This window comes from Ogataea philodendri (genome assembly GCF_020536065.1).
Source record: "Ogataea philodendri strain CBS6075 chromosome Unknown scaffold1, whole genome shotgun sequence".
Lineage (NCBI taxonomy): Eukaryota > Fungi > Ascomycota > Pichiomycetes > Pichiales > Pichiaceae > Ogataea > Ogataea philodendri.
Window position 1 is genome coordinate 253241 of NW_025763889.1, and position 13217 is coordinate 266457.

General features: G+C 47.2%; 8 protein-coding genes across 8 annotated transcripts; 3 read left to right on the plus strand and 5 right to left on the minus strand.

The window, feature by feature from the left end:
- Nucleotides 1–470: 470 nt before the first annotated feature.
- OGAPHI_001920 (uncharacterized protein) lies at nt 471–1013 on the plus strand (the record flags this gene model as incomplete). Its single annotated transcript, XM_046202734.1, has 1 exon — nt 471–1013. One exon carries the CDS (start codon nt 471–473, stop codon nt 1011–1013), a length of 543 nt encoding a protein of 180 aa, XP_046062580.1.
- Nucleotides 1014–1135: 122 nt separating this feature from the next.
- Nucleotides 1136–3658, plus strand: OGAPHI_001921 (uncharacterized protein; the record flags this gene model as incomplete). Its single annotated transcript, XM_046202735.1, has 4 exons — nt 1136–2555; nt 2627–2871; nt 2989–3122; nt 3202–3658. The coding sequence occupies 4 exons, from the start codon at nt 1136–1138 to the stop codon at nt 3656–3658; spliced, it is 2256 nt and encodes a 751-aa protein (XP_046062581.1).
- Nucleotides 2617–4044, minus strand: OGAPHI_001922 (uncharacterized protein; the record flags this gene model as incomplete). The annotated part of the gene is made up of 1 exon (XM_046202736.1): nt 2617–4044. The coding sequence occupies one exon, from the start codon at nt 4042–4044 to the stop codon at nt 2617–2619; it is 1428 nt and encodes a 475-aa protein (XP_046062582.1).
- A 107-nt stretch (nt 4045–4151) lies between these two features.
- Nucleotides 4152–6047, minus strand: OGAPHI_001923 (uncharacterized protein; the record flags this gene model as incomplete). Its single annotated transcript, XM_046202737.1, has 1 exon — nt 4152–6047. One exon carries the CDS (start codon nt 6045–6047, stop codon nt 4152–4154), a length of 1896 nt encoding a protein of 631 aa, XP_046062583.1.
- Nucleotides 6048–6344: 297 nt separating this feature from the next.
- OGAPHI_001924 (uncharacterized protein) lies at nt 6345–7394 on the minus strand (the record flags this gene model as incomplete). The annotated part of the gene is made up of 1 exon (XM_046202738.1): nt 6345–7394. One exon carries the CDS (start codon nt 7392–7394, stop codon nt 6345–6347), a length of 1050 nt encoding a protein of 349 aa, XP_046062584.1.
- Nucleotides 7395–7474: 80 nt separating this feature from the next.
- Nucleotides 7475–8884, minus strand: OGAPHI_001925 (uncharacterized protein; the record flags this gene model as incomplete). Its single annotated transcript, XM_046202739.1, has 1 exon — nt 7475–8884. One exon carries the CDS (start codon nt 8882–8884, stop codon nt 7475–7477), a length of 1410 nt encoding a protein of 469 aa, XP_046062585.1.
- A 175-nt stretch (nt 8885–9059) lies between these two features.
- Nucleotides 9060–10889, minus strand: OGAPHI_001926 (uncharacterized protein; the record flags this gene model as incomplete). The annotated part of the gene is made up of 1 exon (XM_046202740.1): nt 9060–10889. One exon carries the CDS (start codon nt 10887–10889, stop codon nt 9060–9062), a length of 1830 nt encoding a protein of 609 aa, XP_046062586.1.
- An 88-nt stretch (nt 10890–10977) lies between these two features.
- OGAPHI_001927 (uncharacterized protein) lies at nt 10978–13206 on the plus strand (the record flags this gene model as incomplete). Its single annotated transcript, XM_046202741.1, has 1 exon — nt 10978–13206. One exon carries the CDS (start codon nt 10978–10980, stop codon nt 13204–13206), a length of 2229 nt encoding a protein of 742 aa, XP_046062587.1.
- Between the last annotated feature and the right edge of the window lie 11 nt (nt 13207–13217).

Sequence of the window (13217 nt, forward strand, 5' to 3'; positions counted from 1 at the left end):
GACGGAGCAGAGCATTAATCAGTAGAGATACGTAGGTACAATATTTGTGGCACCGTATGCATCTGTAGTGGTCTTTGGCCGCGTTCTAGGCAATGTCGATCTTGCAAATTTCTCCTGTATATTCAACCTGGGGCCAAAACTTGCTACATTTTAGCACCGTGGCGCAGTGGAAGCGCGCAGGGCTCATAACCCTGATGTCGTTGGATCGAAACCAACCGGTGCTACATTTTTTTACAAGCTTCGATATGGCTGCATAAAGAGCAATCGTGCAGTGACGTGAAACAATACTGCATGGGTGCAACGCGATCCATCGGACATCAAGATAAAGCCCCTGCGCAAGCAAACCTATTTTTTTAAGGTCGGATCTCCGCTGGCCCCACTGCTAAGAATTGGGAGGTTATTATGTGGGGTGATAATTGCTTTAAAGTTTTAAAAGTACAGCAGTCCCCAGACTTTCCCCTTACTTCAAAATGAGACGATGCTCTTTGATGATATCTGAGCCTGATCGCAAAATCAAGCAAGATTGCGAGAGGCAGCTGGTGGATCCAGTTACTTATAATCCAGGCAGCGTTCCTTTGGTAGGTTCTCTGGTATACTATAGGAGACGCAAAACGTGGTGTCCCAAGACCAGCGACATATCTGAGACAACGCACAAGTTGGTCCAGAGAAAGTCCAAATCATACCCTAACTTATCTTCAAAAGCAGAATCGCGAGAGGAAGCAGTAATCGGCGGTCGGGGTGAGTTGCAACCAAATATACCAGACCGGTCATGTCCAACCAGTGATACCGAATCGGACATGGATACCCTCATAAGTAAGCCTACTGCCACGGAAGATGACTCCTTCAGCCAATTGGAAGACTGTGTTGACCATCAACGTCGCAGATCATCCGGCTGGGTCGATAATCAGGAGTACTCGAACTCCATCCCAGCACAACAAGTCCGTTCTTCAAAACACCAGCGCCGTCTGACGTGTGCGGTCATGTTCACCAAACCCAGACTTCTGGAGATTTGAGATGTTATACCTAATTCATTTCTAGCTTTAAAGCTTCACCATTCTATCGGCTTGAACGCATGTAGAAAAAAACCAGGCTGTGTCTGCCCAAAAAAAATTATTGTCGTACGCGTAACTTGATCATGGAGTCGAAGCGGCCAGTGCTGGCGCGAAAACGAACCGCGGCTCTTGCTAGCGACGAGGACATGGCTACCGACGATGATACCGCCCAGACGGTGCGTTTTTCTGGGTTTTCAAAGATGCGGGCCGACTCGAGCACGTCCGATATGATTCCTTTCTCTAGTTCGTCGTTTATGCATTCCTTCGACCGACAGCCAGGGACCAGTTCGCCGTTCCTGCAGCCGGTGAGAGACTTTGATTTTGAGAATTCGCAAATTGACGCGATTCCTTCTTCGCCGCCGATTATCTCGCAATCGCAGGCCACATTGGTGGACAGTCCGCCTAAATTGTCATTTGCAAGATCAACATCGTCACTGACAACGGAGCCCAACCGGAAGCGTCAGCGTGTTTTTGAAGATACCGAGGAGCTTGCTCTCGACCGCGACGGAAGAGTTTTCGGCGTTCTGCTCCCAGATGCAACATTTCCCGAAGGATACCGGCCCAGCTTGTATGATGATCCAACGTTTTTCGTGGTGCGAAACCCAGACCCGTCCAGCAAGGCCGCCGCAGAGATCATCACCAAACTGTTCGACCAGGATATTGACTACACCAGCAGGGTGTATACGCTCGAGCTCGAAGAACTCGGACTGAATTCTTTACCGCGACAGATCTCCGACTTTAAAGATCTGGTTCTATATGGTCCGACTGGAATAATCAAGCCCATTTTGCATATCCACGCGGCAAAGAACCAGCTCCGTTCGTTGACCCCAAAAATCTTCGATATCGAGGGACTCGAGGTCCTTTCCTTGCGCGGGAACAAAATTGCAAGAGTTCCGGGACTCATTGAGAGATCAACCAACTTGAAAAGTCTCAATCTCTCAAACAACAAACTCAAATTTCTTCCTCCCAACATTCTGAAACTGAACAGTCTTCAGACGCTTCGAGTCAGGCCCAATCCGCTGATTGAGTGGAACACAAGCGACAATGTTCGGTCAGTCAATGGAAATAGTATGGAGAAAGACGGGCCAGTGCTAAAATATCTGGGCCAACTTCACTGGATATCCAAGAACAAACAGGTCAGTAAAGCTGCCTTGAACGCTATTAAGCTGGCCAGAAACCTGTCCACATTGCAGGATACAGATCTTTCTTCAATGAACTCGGAGCAATCGCATCTAATGGGGAAATATCAATGGACGCCAACGCTCACAGAGCTGGCGTTGCGCAAAATCTCGGACTACCTGATTTCGCAGGCGGAATTACTCAAATGGAAAGAGACGGTGCATGAGCGTGTGTACCGATTGGCAATCAAGGCCTTGATCCATGGCAATAATGGAGAGACCTGTGGATATTGCAACCACACATGCATAGAAAGCGTGGCTGAACTGATGGAGTGGTGGGACTTCAAGGACGCGATTGAGATTCCCATCAAGCGCAAGTTCTGTTGTAAGCGGTGCGCAGTCTGTTATTGGGATAAAGTAAAGGTGTATATTTCGTAATCACTCATTCACACCCAGACTCGGATTGTATCGTCGGCGGAAACGCTGGCCAAGTAGCACCGGATGCCGTTATCAAGAAGCTTGCGGTTGGCCAGTTTATCTTCGAGATGAACGTGTTCTGTTATCACAGGTGGAGCAAACTTGATGGCATTGACGAAGTTCTCGTGGCCCTTGAGCTGCGAAACAAGGTTCAGTTGCTGCTTAGTAGCCAGCGTTCTCAGGTCCCATATTTTGATGAGTTTGTCATCGGCACAGGATGCAAGGTAGTATCCGTTAGGGTGCATTGAAAACGAACGGATCCAAGAACTGTGTGCTTTGGACTCATACACCAGCGTTGCCTTAGGATTAGAAGCAGGACCAGGTCGATCTGGGTTGGCAAGGTCTGGTGGACTCAAAAGCCATATTTTCATCATACAATCTCTCCCTCCGCTGACACAGTACTTGTAGCCAACGGTGTTGTATATCTCGTCACTTATGCCAACCAGGGGATCCAGGTATTCGTTTGCTTCCATCGGTAAGAAAATGGCATCTTCCACCACCTGTTCATGACCCAAACACAACGAGATACCTGCTCCCGTGTCGTAATGCGTCAGTCTCACCGATTGGTCGTTAGAGCAGCTAAGAATGTACTGTCCTGTTGCGTTCACATCCACGCTTCTGACCCAGTCCGAATGGCCTCTTATGGTCAGTAGACACCACCCTGATAGAACATCCCATTTCTTCACCGTCTTATCTCGCGAACAGCTCAATAATTGTGTTTCATCGGCCGGATTGAACCGCAGGCCAGAGATCAAATGGTCATGTCCGGTCAATACCCGTATTACCTGTCCTGTTCGGCAGTCCCAGAGCTTTATTAGCAGGTCTGAAGAGCACGAGGCCAAAAGCACAATTCTGGTCGATTCAAGCGTAATTTCGGAGCTCTGGAACACAAGAGAGTTGATTGTACGGGTGTGTGCGTTTCGTATCACTTTCTCGGGTTCCGATAGATCTAACAAATTCCACAAAGCAATCGTACCGTCCTGTGATCCGGTGGCCATCAGTGGCTCGTAAGGATGTATCGAGACACAGGTAACAGACCCTTTGTGTAATTTCAGAACGTTCTTGGCTCTTGTTGGAAGCCAGTTGAGCTTGTCTCTGCGAATATCCATTCCTCCGGACGACTCCAAGAGTTCGGAATAGTTCTCCACGAGCTCTTTGTATTCACCAATCTCCTTTTCAAGATCATAAATACGTCGTTGAAGACGAACAACGGTTGCCCACTTCTTCTCCAGATAGTTTCCTGGGATTCCAGCCGATGTATCTTCCTGTAAAGAGACGCCCAGCTCGGACCTGATTCGCGCAAGGCCATCGAAATTTTGTATCTTTCTCTCCAGATACTGGATCACCGCCTTGTTGAGCTCGGATCGCTGTCGATCGCTCAAACTTGTGGCCTCCATCCTGGTTTGATTTGATGTTTACAATTGATTATTTTTTTTAACATTCGACGCGTCTGTAGACGGTGACGATAATTATCGATAATATGCATATATAATGTGTAAATCTATCAACATTCGAGATTGTGTTTGTGCGTAGGGTCGTTGACGGTATTGCCCTTCTCGTCAATGGTACAGTATCTGATTTCAGAAAACCATTCATCGTCAAATATATCTTTCATTGTGGCACGTTTGGCAGGATCCACCATGAGCATCCGCGAAATCAGAGGTCTGGATGCGTGAGGCAACAGTCTCATTAGTCGGTACGGCCCGTGGATCTGCCCGTGGGAGCGCGAAGCACCCGCGTGACGCCGCTCAGGCTGTTCTTGTTTCTCCTCGTGGCGGTGTTCTCTCCTATGCTCGCGTTCGACTTCATGGAGCTTCAATGGATCAACAGCTATGAGTGATGGATCAGGCAGCTTGCTCAGATCGAAGTCGTCGTCGTTCTTCTTCTCCGCTGGCTGCTCAGAACCTTCCTCTTTCTTGTCTTCCGGCTCAGGCGCGGTTTCCTTCGGAACTTCCGCCGGTGGGTCAACCTGGTTCTGCTCCACAGGTTGAACAGACTCTGCTAGCTTGCTTGGCTCGGGCTTGGTCTCTGGCTTCTCGGCTTCCTTCTGAACCTTGATCTCGATTGCCTCCTTGCTCATGTTCAACTGAGAAGTCTTTTCACTCAAGTGCTCGACTGCCTGGTGCTTCACGTTCTCGTCGTTCTGTCGCTGCTCAAGCTTCTTCTTTCTCTCTGCCAATAGCTGTTTGTGATGTCTTGCGCTCTCAACGTAATCGTGAGGAACATCATCTTCTTGACAGTATAGTCTGAAACTAGTATCTTCAGGCTTTGGTGCTTTCCAAGGGAATCTTCGAAGGGTCATACAACAGTAAATGATAGCAATAGACCAGATATCCACCAATTGGGGATCGTAGCTTTCCGTTGAAGTCAACACTTCCGGTGCAAGATACGGATCCGATCCAACTATACCATGAGCATAGACAACTTCGTCTTCAAACGGATACTTGAACACCACAGCTGATCCGAAATCAATCAACTTCAGTATTCCTTCAGTGGTAACAACACAGTTATCCAGTTTCAAATCTCGATGAGCCAATCCGACAGAATGTAGATATTGAACTCCCATGGTGATCTGCTTTAAAAAGCAATTAATCTCTGAGCGAGTGAGTTTGCCAGCCATCACGACGCCAAAAAAGTCGATTGGAGCATATTCCATAACCTCAAAATACTGATTGTGCTCACTGATTATGTCGATGGTTTGGATGATGTTTGGATGGTGCAGAGTGCTTCCAATACAGAACTCGGCGGTACACTTTCTAGCATACTCTTTGATACTCTCATTTGGTCTCCGAGGAACAAATTCTTTCACTGCAAAAGTTAGCCCATCACTTTCTCGGACAAGCAATCTGACAGATCCGCCTGCTCCCGAACCTAAAACTTTTCCTAGTTTTCCGTATTTTTTGGTCAGGGAACCCTCCAAATCATCCCAGAAACGAGGGTCAGGCTTAACAATCATATTATTCTTGGCATCGTGCGTAAATGTAGGCGAAGCAAGTTCTGAGTGGGAAACCCTTGGAGAAACATCTTTCGATGTAGACTCGAAAATACGGTTTCCTGAAGACGAGTGACCCAATCCTTCAAGCTCGTGCTTTTTGGAAGGTCTAAAGAACCGTTTTAATTGGACCATTGAGGCATTTCTCTGAGGAACTCGACGGTCCCCCTCGTGGTGAGACAGATGGTGATTATGATGACCATGATGATCATCCGACTGAAACGAGTCGTGAGACTCGTTCGAAGTCATCTTGCCCAGGTTTAACCCAAAGAATGAGCGACGTGAGCTATTCGAGTGAGTCATCACTGAACTGTTTGGAATAGGAGATTGTGCTCCAATTTCCTTGTGATGACCTTCTTCGTGGTGTTTGTGGCCCAAATTGGCCAGGTTTCCGAATCGACTAGGCATCTTTATATGCTTTGTGACATAAGAGTCTGAAATTCCTCAATTGTGTTTATCAACTCTTGCTATGCTAAAGCGCTTGTCGACACTTTCTGCGCTGCGATGAAAATTATCAACCAAGACTCTCGCGTAAGCTCTTAGTTTGTCAGAACCACGCAATCACGTTCTTTAGTTCACTGTTAATTGTTACCTAAAGCCAACCAACTGACGGAAAAGATTCTTTGCTGATCTTTCTTTTCCATTTTTTCCCGTGGAAAAGAGAAACATCCGTACACAGAAAATGGCAAGTCCCCATTCAGCTATTTACATGTATGCTCCTAAAACCCCAACGTTGTATCCTGGGCTTCCGAAACGCTCTATGTGCAGGCTTAGACGCGCGCGTAACTTGTCCTCGTTCAATAGATCGTATAGCGACTTCTCGTTGTGTCCAAGTTGGTCCACAACCTGCTTCCAGTCAACCAGTCCTCTATCGACGCATGTGGAAAATAGCTCAAGCCGGTCCAATTTATCAACTCCACCGTCTCTAATGAGCAGATGCGTGTCTACCACCAGTTCCCTGTACTTACGTGACAGAAGGTCTCTGTGGGTATCCACGCTGGAAAAAGGAGTTCCAAGACCCAACAGTTGGCAGAGCAACTTCAGCTCTTCTTGAGGCATAGTGTATGGGTTTTGTAAAGCGATCTCTTCGTATGTGCGTCCTTGGCGTAATTCCTGGAGCTTCTCCTGCGCCTTCATGCTTTTCCCGTAGTAAGTCTTCATGAACGCTGGAAAAACACACGTCGAGGGCATCAACCGTGGAAAGATAAAGTAAAGCGGCAGACAGAACTCTTCCAAAAGTGCAAATAAGAACGCAAATAACGGCAACTTAGGGAAGTCTTTTCTGGTACGCAGCATGGTTTGGAAGTCAGCACGCGATAGTTTGATCTGCTCGCGGCTCAAATCTAAAGACCCAGAATTTTTCAGGCATGTGACCACTGTTGCAAGTTCTTCAACAGCTTCTGGTAGTTTGGAGCTTTTCAAATACAACTTTTGATCTTTGGTGTCCCCTGTAGCAAGATCATTAGCAGCAAGTCCATTAACGACCAAGTACCAGTTCTGCCCATAAACTCGCTTGTTCAGATCTCTATAATTGGTCCAGATGTTGCCCATTCCTGCCTTGAAAAATTGGATGTAATTCTTGGCCAAACGGAACAGAACCACGGATTTCACCCCAATGGAGCTTGAAGACGGTTTCTCTTTCAAAACCAAGTCCGTGATGGTCTTCTTGGTCTTCAAGAGCTGGATCTGAGGCACCGAAGACACAATAGTCCGCCGTTGACCAAAGATCGCAGGCCTCGTTATTGAGGTTTTCATTATTATTCCGAGTATTTAATTTTTCTGTGTGACTTATTTTTAAAGATCCACCATTTAAAAGTGTATATTATGTCTGACTTCTAAACAAACAAAGCTGGCTTATCCGCCGGATCTCGTCCGTACCATATGTACCAGTCCTTATATTTGACACTCATGTGTCCAGGAGCCAGTTCACCTTTGGTTTGGATGGCATGTTTCGCGGCTATAGCAGACTGCACGTCAAAGTATTGCACAGCAAAACACAACTTTCTGGAAACAACAGGCAAGATTTCGACAATGGGGCCAAACTGGTCGAAATCTTCGCGGATTCCGTTGAGATCGAAATCGCTGGAATAATTGAGAATAGGGTCTGGATAACTGGGTCTTTTCTTCTCGGCGCTCACATGGCTATTCAGCTTGCTTTTGGCAAGCACGGGTTTCTTCAACACAAGCACCCTTCTAGCACTTTCTGGGCCCCCCATAGTCTCCAGTGACTGATGGCTGTCCTTTTCGTGGTAGCACAGATAGTCCTCTGTGTCCACTATTCCGCTTCGAGGAACCCAAGATGGGTGTAAATGGTAGCCGTTGACAATGAACATTCCTGTGGAAGCAAACTCCATAAACTTCATGGCGTCTTCCTCTTTTTGGAAGTAGAGATGCAATAATGTATCATCCCAGCTGATGTGCTTGCCCAATTCGTACTCAGCTTCTTTCAAGCTCGACTTGTCAAGCAACCGCACTTTTTCCAGTGGACCACCGTAGATTTGGCTCATGATGCTGGTCAAACTTGTGTTGCAATGGATATTCGAGAGCATAATGACTCTTGATTCTCTCATCACGGCCTCGAGAATGCCATCTTTCGTGGCCTTCTTGTCTAACTGGAACGTTGTGTTGACGATATTTTCGTTCATCTTCAAAGCATTGTCTCCAGCTACACTAGTGGTTTTCTTTCCCAGGCCAAGCTGTTTGGAGTTGGATCCTCTACTTTCGCCCGCTCCGTCGGCATCATGCTCGGCGTCTTTGGTGGTGACCGAATTTCTCGACGCAAGGCGGGTTTCTTGTCGAATCTTCATATTGGACTCCATCAATCTTGCAAGCAAGGTGTCGTCTCTGTCGGTAGATTCGATATGTTGGCGGGAAACCTGGCTTTGCCGAGAGTTGTTGTTGCGGATATCGCCGACGATCTTTCGATTAGCCGCTTTGGACGAGGACAACGAGTAGCTTTTTGCGGTTTCGTAGTATCTCAGAGAATCTCTGTCGTCTTCAAGTGCTCCGCGCGAAACTTCTTCTAACTCTGTGCCCTTGCCAGCTGAGTTTTTATCGCCGTGCAACAGACTCTTGGCCAGTCGTCTGAACCCCATCTTCTCCTCCTTTCCATTTTCCGATGATCCTAAAAGCGACGAGAGAGACGGTAATCTCGATCTGTTACCCCTTAAACTGTTCCCAGTATTGTCTGTGGTCAAAGGATGGACCGCAGATCCATCCTCAACAAGTGAAATCTGGCGTAACATGACCTTTTGTTTGGATTAAGCAATGTGATAGCAATAGTCAGGTTGGTTTACTTTGTATTATAGCGGTCCTTGTGTGATAGCCCAGAGATAAAAAATTAAACTTTTTTGAGGATCCGTCTGCCCTTTTATTTAATTATACCAGGAATAGCGACAATTGGGCGCATCATTTATTACGCTACTGTTGACCATCCAAAAACTCTCTAAGAGCCATAGTGGCATATGCAGACACTCCTAGTTGCATTTTCACCACCAGGGCCACCTTTGGACCTTCCGTTGCTTCCTTTAAACGCTCAACCTGTTTCCCCTCCTCGCGTAGCCGCAGAAGCTCCAAATCTGTATAAACCAAAGAATCAAGATTTGACTCGTAATGGCGGAAACTGTATTCGAGTCCCTTGACCTGGGCAAACACGTGACGATAAGATCCCGCTAACGAAAACTCACGAACACGTCGGGACATCTTAAAAGGATCGAGTCCGTCTTTGGACATCACATCCACGTAAGTTTGACGTAGCTGGCTATTTTCCGGATATCTGACATCGAAACCGGGGGTAGGAAGAACAATATCGTGAATAGTGTATCTTTTTTGGTCCACGTCTTCTTGAGTTACAGGCTTGGCCCTAACAAACGTCTCCTGCTTGATATCCTCTTCAAAATCCTCGTCTTTTTCCACCAGTTCTGAATCGTCAATCACCAAATCTCCAACAACAACAGTTGGTCCAAAAAGCTGGACCCGAGCGGAAGCAACTGTGTTCCAAACGTAAGATTGGTAAGCGTGTCCGTACATTATGCGTAAATTTCTCGGAATGCCCATTATGGCCTTGAAGTAGGAATTGGCCGAGTACTCTCTGTCGTCTTGCTTCTTATCATGTTCCAAACGACTCAAGATAGAAAACTCGGCACTGCATCTCCGTGGCATCTTCTTCAATGCGTCTCCAGGGTTCTTTGTCTCCTTCCAGATCTTTCTGGCCTCCACAGAGTCTGGCAGAACGACTTCTTGCTCGCTTAAGATAAGCTCAGCAGCCTGCTTCCATTCGCTTTGCAAAATATATTTTCCAACTTCGTGTGTAGACACGGAAAACGTTCCGAATCTCTGCATTCCAAAGTAGTTGATATATCCGTATTTCTTCATGGAGTCGAAAACAGGGTCGAGCTTGGTTTGTAGGCTTGGAATATCTGTGCTTCCGTCAGCAAGAGAAATATCTTTGATTGTGATGATGAACTCGTTTCCCTGTAGGTCTCCGAGATTGAGCGGTTGATCGGCATAGCTAAACCCACCAATTTGAAATCCACGCAGAGCCTTGTTCAAGTTGTTGATTCTCTCCACGGAAATACGCTCGATGGATATTTTCTGGACTGTCACTCCACGACGGTCTTTGGTTCCTGCATACTTGATGTTCTTGACTGGGATATTCAAAAACTTGGCAAGCAATCCGGCCACCTCCATTGTCTCCTTATTCTCTTTGTACAAATTGGCATAAAGGTACCGTTTACGTTCGCCCAGGTTGTGTTCAATGACGACTCTGCGCTTGCTATTTTTCGATCCAAGTCCAATCTGAAAATGGTTGGTTTCCAAGGTCAGAGATTCCAGTCTGTTTCTGAAGATTGTTCGCAGCAGCCTGTGCAGTTTTGTACGGTCTTCCTTGCTCTCGAATGTCTTTTCGGTGACCATTTTGTCTCCAGTACTGAAAATCTGTAGCACTTTATCCACATCGGATTTACCAATGATTTCTTCCAGCTCGGATCTCTGTTCGTCCGAAATTTCAAACACTCCCTTCTTCTCGCTCTCGGACTGCTTCTCCTCCTGTTCAGGGAACCCCAAGTCGTTCAGGTGAACAACGTTACCATCAAGGTCGATCTCATTGACCAAGAAATCGGTGTACCGTTGCTTCAACAGCCCACTCACCCGATCCTGGCCCTTGAATACATACTCCGTGATGCCGACCTGCTGCTCGGTGATACCTGAATCTGCCTTTTGGTGGTCCAGGTCGTTAATTTTACGCTTCATTGAAAATTACAAGATTTTCTAGCGATTTTTTTTTCAATTAATTTTTCCGCACCAGACGCGTCTGCTATCGAGTCTCCGTCCTAATTCCATGAGCGTGGAGACGTCACAGAAAAGACACACGCAGGCAACCCAGGCCACGCAGCCTACGCAACCCAGCGCGTGGGATTCTCCGGGAACAGACGTGCTGGCCCAGGAATTGATCAGCACAGGGGTTGTTTGCCGGCTGATTTGCACCACAAGCACGGATATCTGTCGTGGCAAGGGGTACATCGACGTGATTCTGCGAACAGATATATTAGACGACAAGCAGGAATGGATTTTCGGACGAAGAGCAGAAAGCTGCGATTATCCATTGAAAACCAAGAGCAATAGAATCAGTAACAAGCATTTCAAGCTCTGGATGAGCACCAAGAACTCTCATAACGGTTCGAACAATAATCTGATGATCCAGGATACCGCCACAAATGGGACATGGGTGAATGGCACGAAGTTGATCAAAGGAACTAATTATATCTTGACGCAGGGCGACGAGATCAGTATAGGCATCGGAGTGGCAGCAGACGTGATTCGGTTTGTGGTGCACTTTCCGAAAAATGGTGCGCGCGACGAGACGCCAGAAAGTAATAGCAACAGCTCCAATGCGGGCATTCACCAGGACTTCATTGTGCGAAACGAGATCGTTGGATCCGGGGCGTTTGCCACGGTGAAAAAAGCCATAGAGCGCGCGACGGGCGAGACGTTCGCCGTGAAGATCATCAACAAGAAAAAAGCATTAACCGGTGGCATGGATGGTGTGAGCAGAGAGCTCGAGATTCTGAAAAGATTGGACCATCCCGGGATTGTGGGGCTCAAGGCCTCGTACGAAGATCACGAGAATTATTATTTGGTGATGGAGCTTGTGCCCGGAGGAGATTTGATGGACTTCGTCGCATCGTACGGATCGGTTGGCGAGGCTGCTGGACGGGAAATTGCGAAGCAGATTCTTCAGGCCATTGAATATGTTCATTCAAAAGGAATTTCACATAGAGATCTCAAGCCAGACAACATTCTTATTGCTCATGATGACCCTGTCACAGTCAAAGTTACTGATTTCGGGCTTGCAAAGCGACAGGGCATTGCCAGCATCATGAAGACGTTTTGCGGAACGCTGGCGTATCTGGCTCCGGAAGTTATCACAGGCAAGTACGGGAATAGCTTGAACGTCTCCAAAAAACGGTATATGGGCAAGGGACGCGTTTTTGAAGATTCCTACTCCAACAAAGTGGACATGTGGTCGATTGGATGCTTGGTGTTTGTGATCTTGACCGCGCACCTTCCATTCAGCGGGTCCACTCAGGAGACTTTATTCAAAAATATTACGCATGGCAACTATCACGAATCTCTGCTAAAGGAGAACGGTATTTCTCTCGAGGGTCGCGACTTTGTCAACCGGCTGTTGGAGACGGATGTGTCACTTCGTCTGGATGCTCGACAGGCGCTCCAGCACCCCTGGATTGACGAGATTGCCAACATCAGCTCCCAGGTCAGTTTGTCACAGAGCCAGTCGCACCAGCAGCGTCTTTCACAGTCGATCACGTCGAAATCCGAAAAGGTCCCTGAATTCAAGGTTCCACAGATCCCCAAGCCTAGTCAGAGAGTTCAGACGACAGGTGTTGCCGAAATGGGTGATTCTTTGAAGGAAGTCGAGATCATCGACTCGCAGCCTCTTTCGCAGGAAGAACCTGCACAGAAAGATGAAAATGTGCCTCCTGGAACGTTCCTGACTCTCAAGATCATTTCCAACATCGCTGACAAGTACGAGCCCGTGGTGCACATCAAACAGGGACAGCCATATTTTTCTGTTGGGAGACTCGATAATCTGGATTACACGATCTCCGACGAAAGAATTTCCAAGAACCACGCGGTTATTTTGAAGAAACGGCATCCGATCGCTACAGACTCGTCGATCTATGAATCTCCAGCAATGGGTTTGGAAGATATATGGATCTTGGACTACAGTACCAACGGCTGCTACGTCAACGACCGCAAGCTAAAGAAGGGTAACAAAACCAAACTCTTCAACGGAGACGTTCTTAGTCTGTTCATAGACAAGCAAAGAGGAGAAAAGCTGGCGTACAAGGTGGTGATCAACGATACCACGGGATTGTTCAAGGGCGCAACCCGAGAAGATAAAAAAATAGCCGTTGAGCCGCAGGACGAGGCGGATCTCAAACTGCTGGCTACCAAAAAACGGCAGCCAAACACGGATAAAAAAAGAAAGTTTGCTGAGGAACAGCAAGCAAACAAGCGCAAGCGGGCAGACTTGAAAAATTGCTGATTCGTATGATG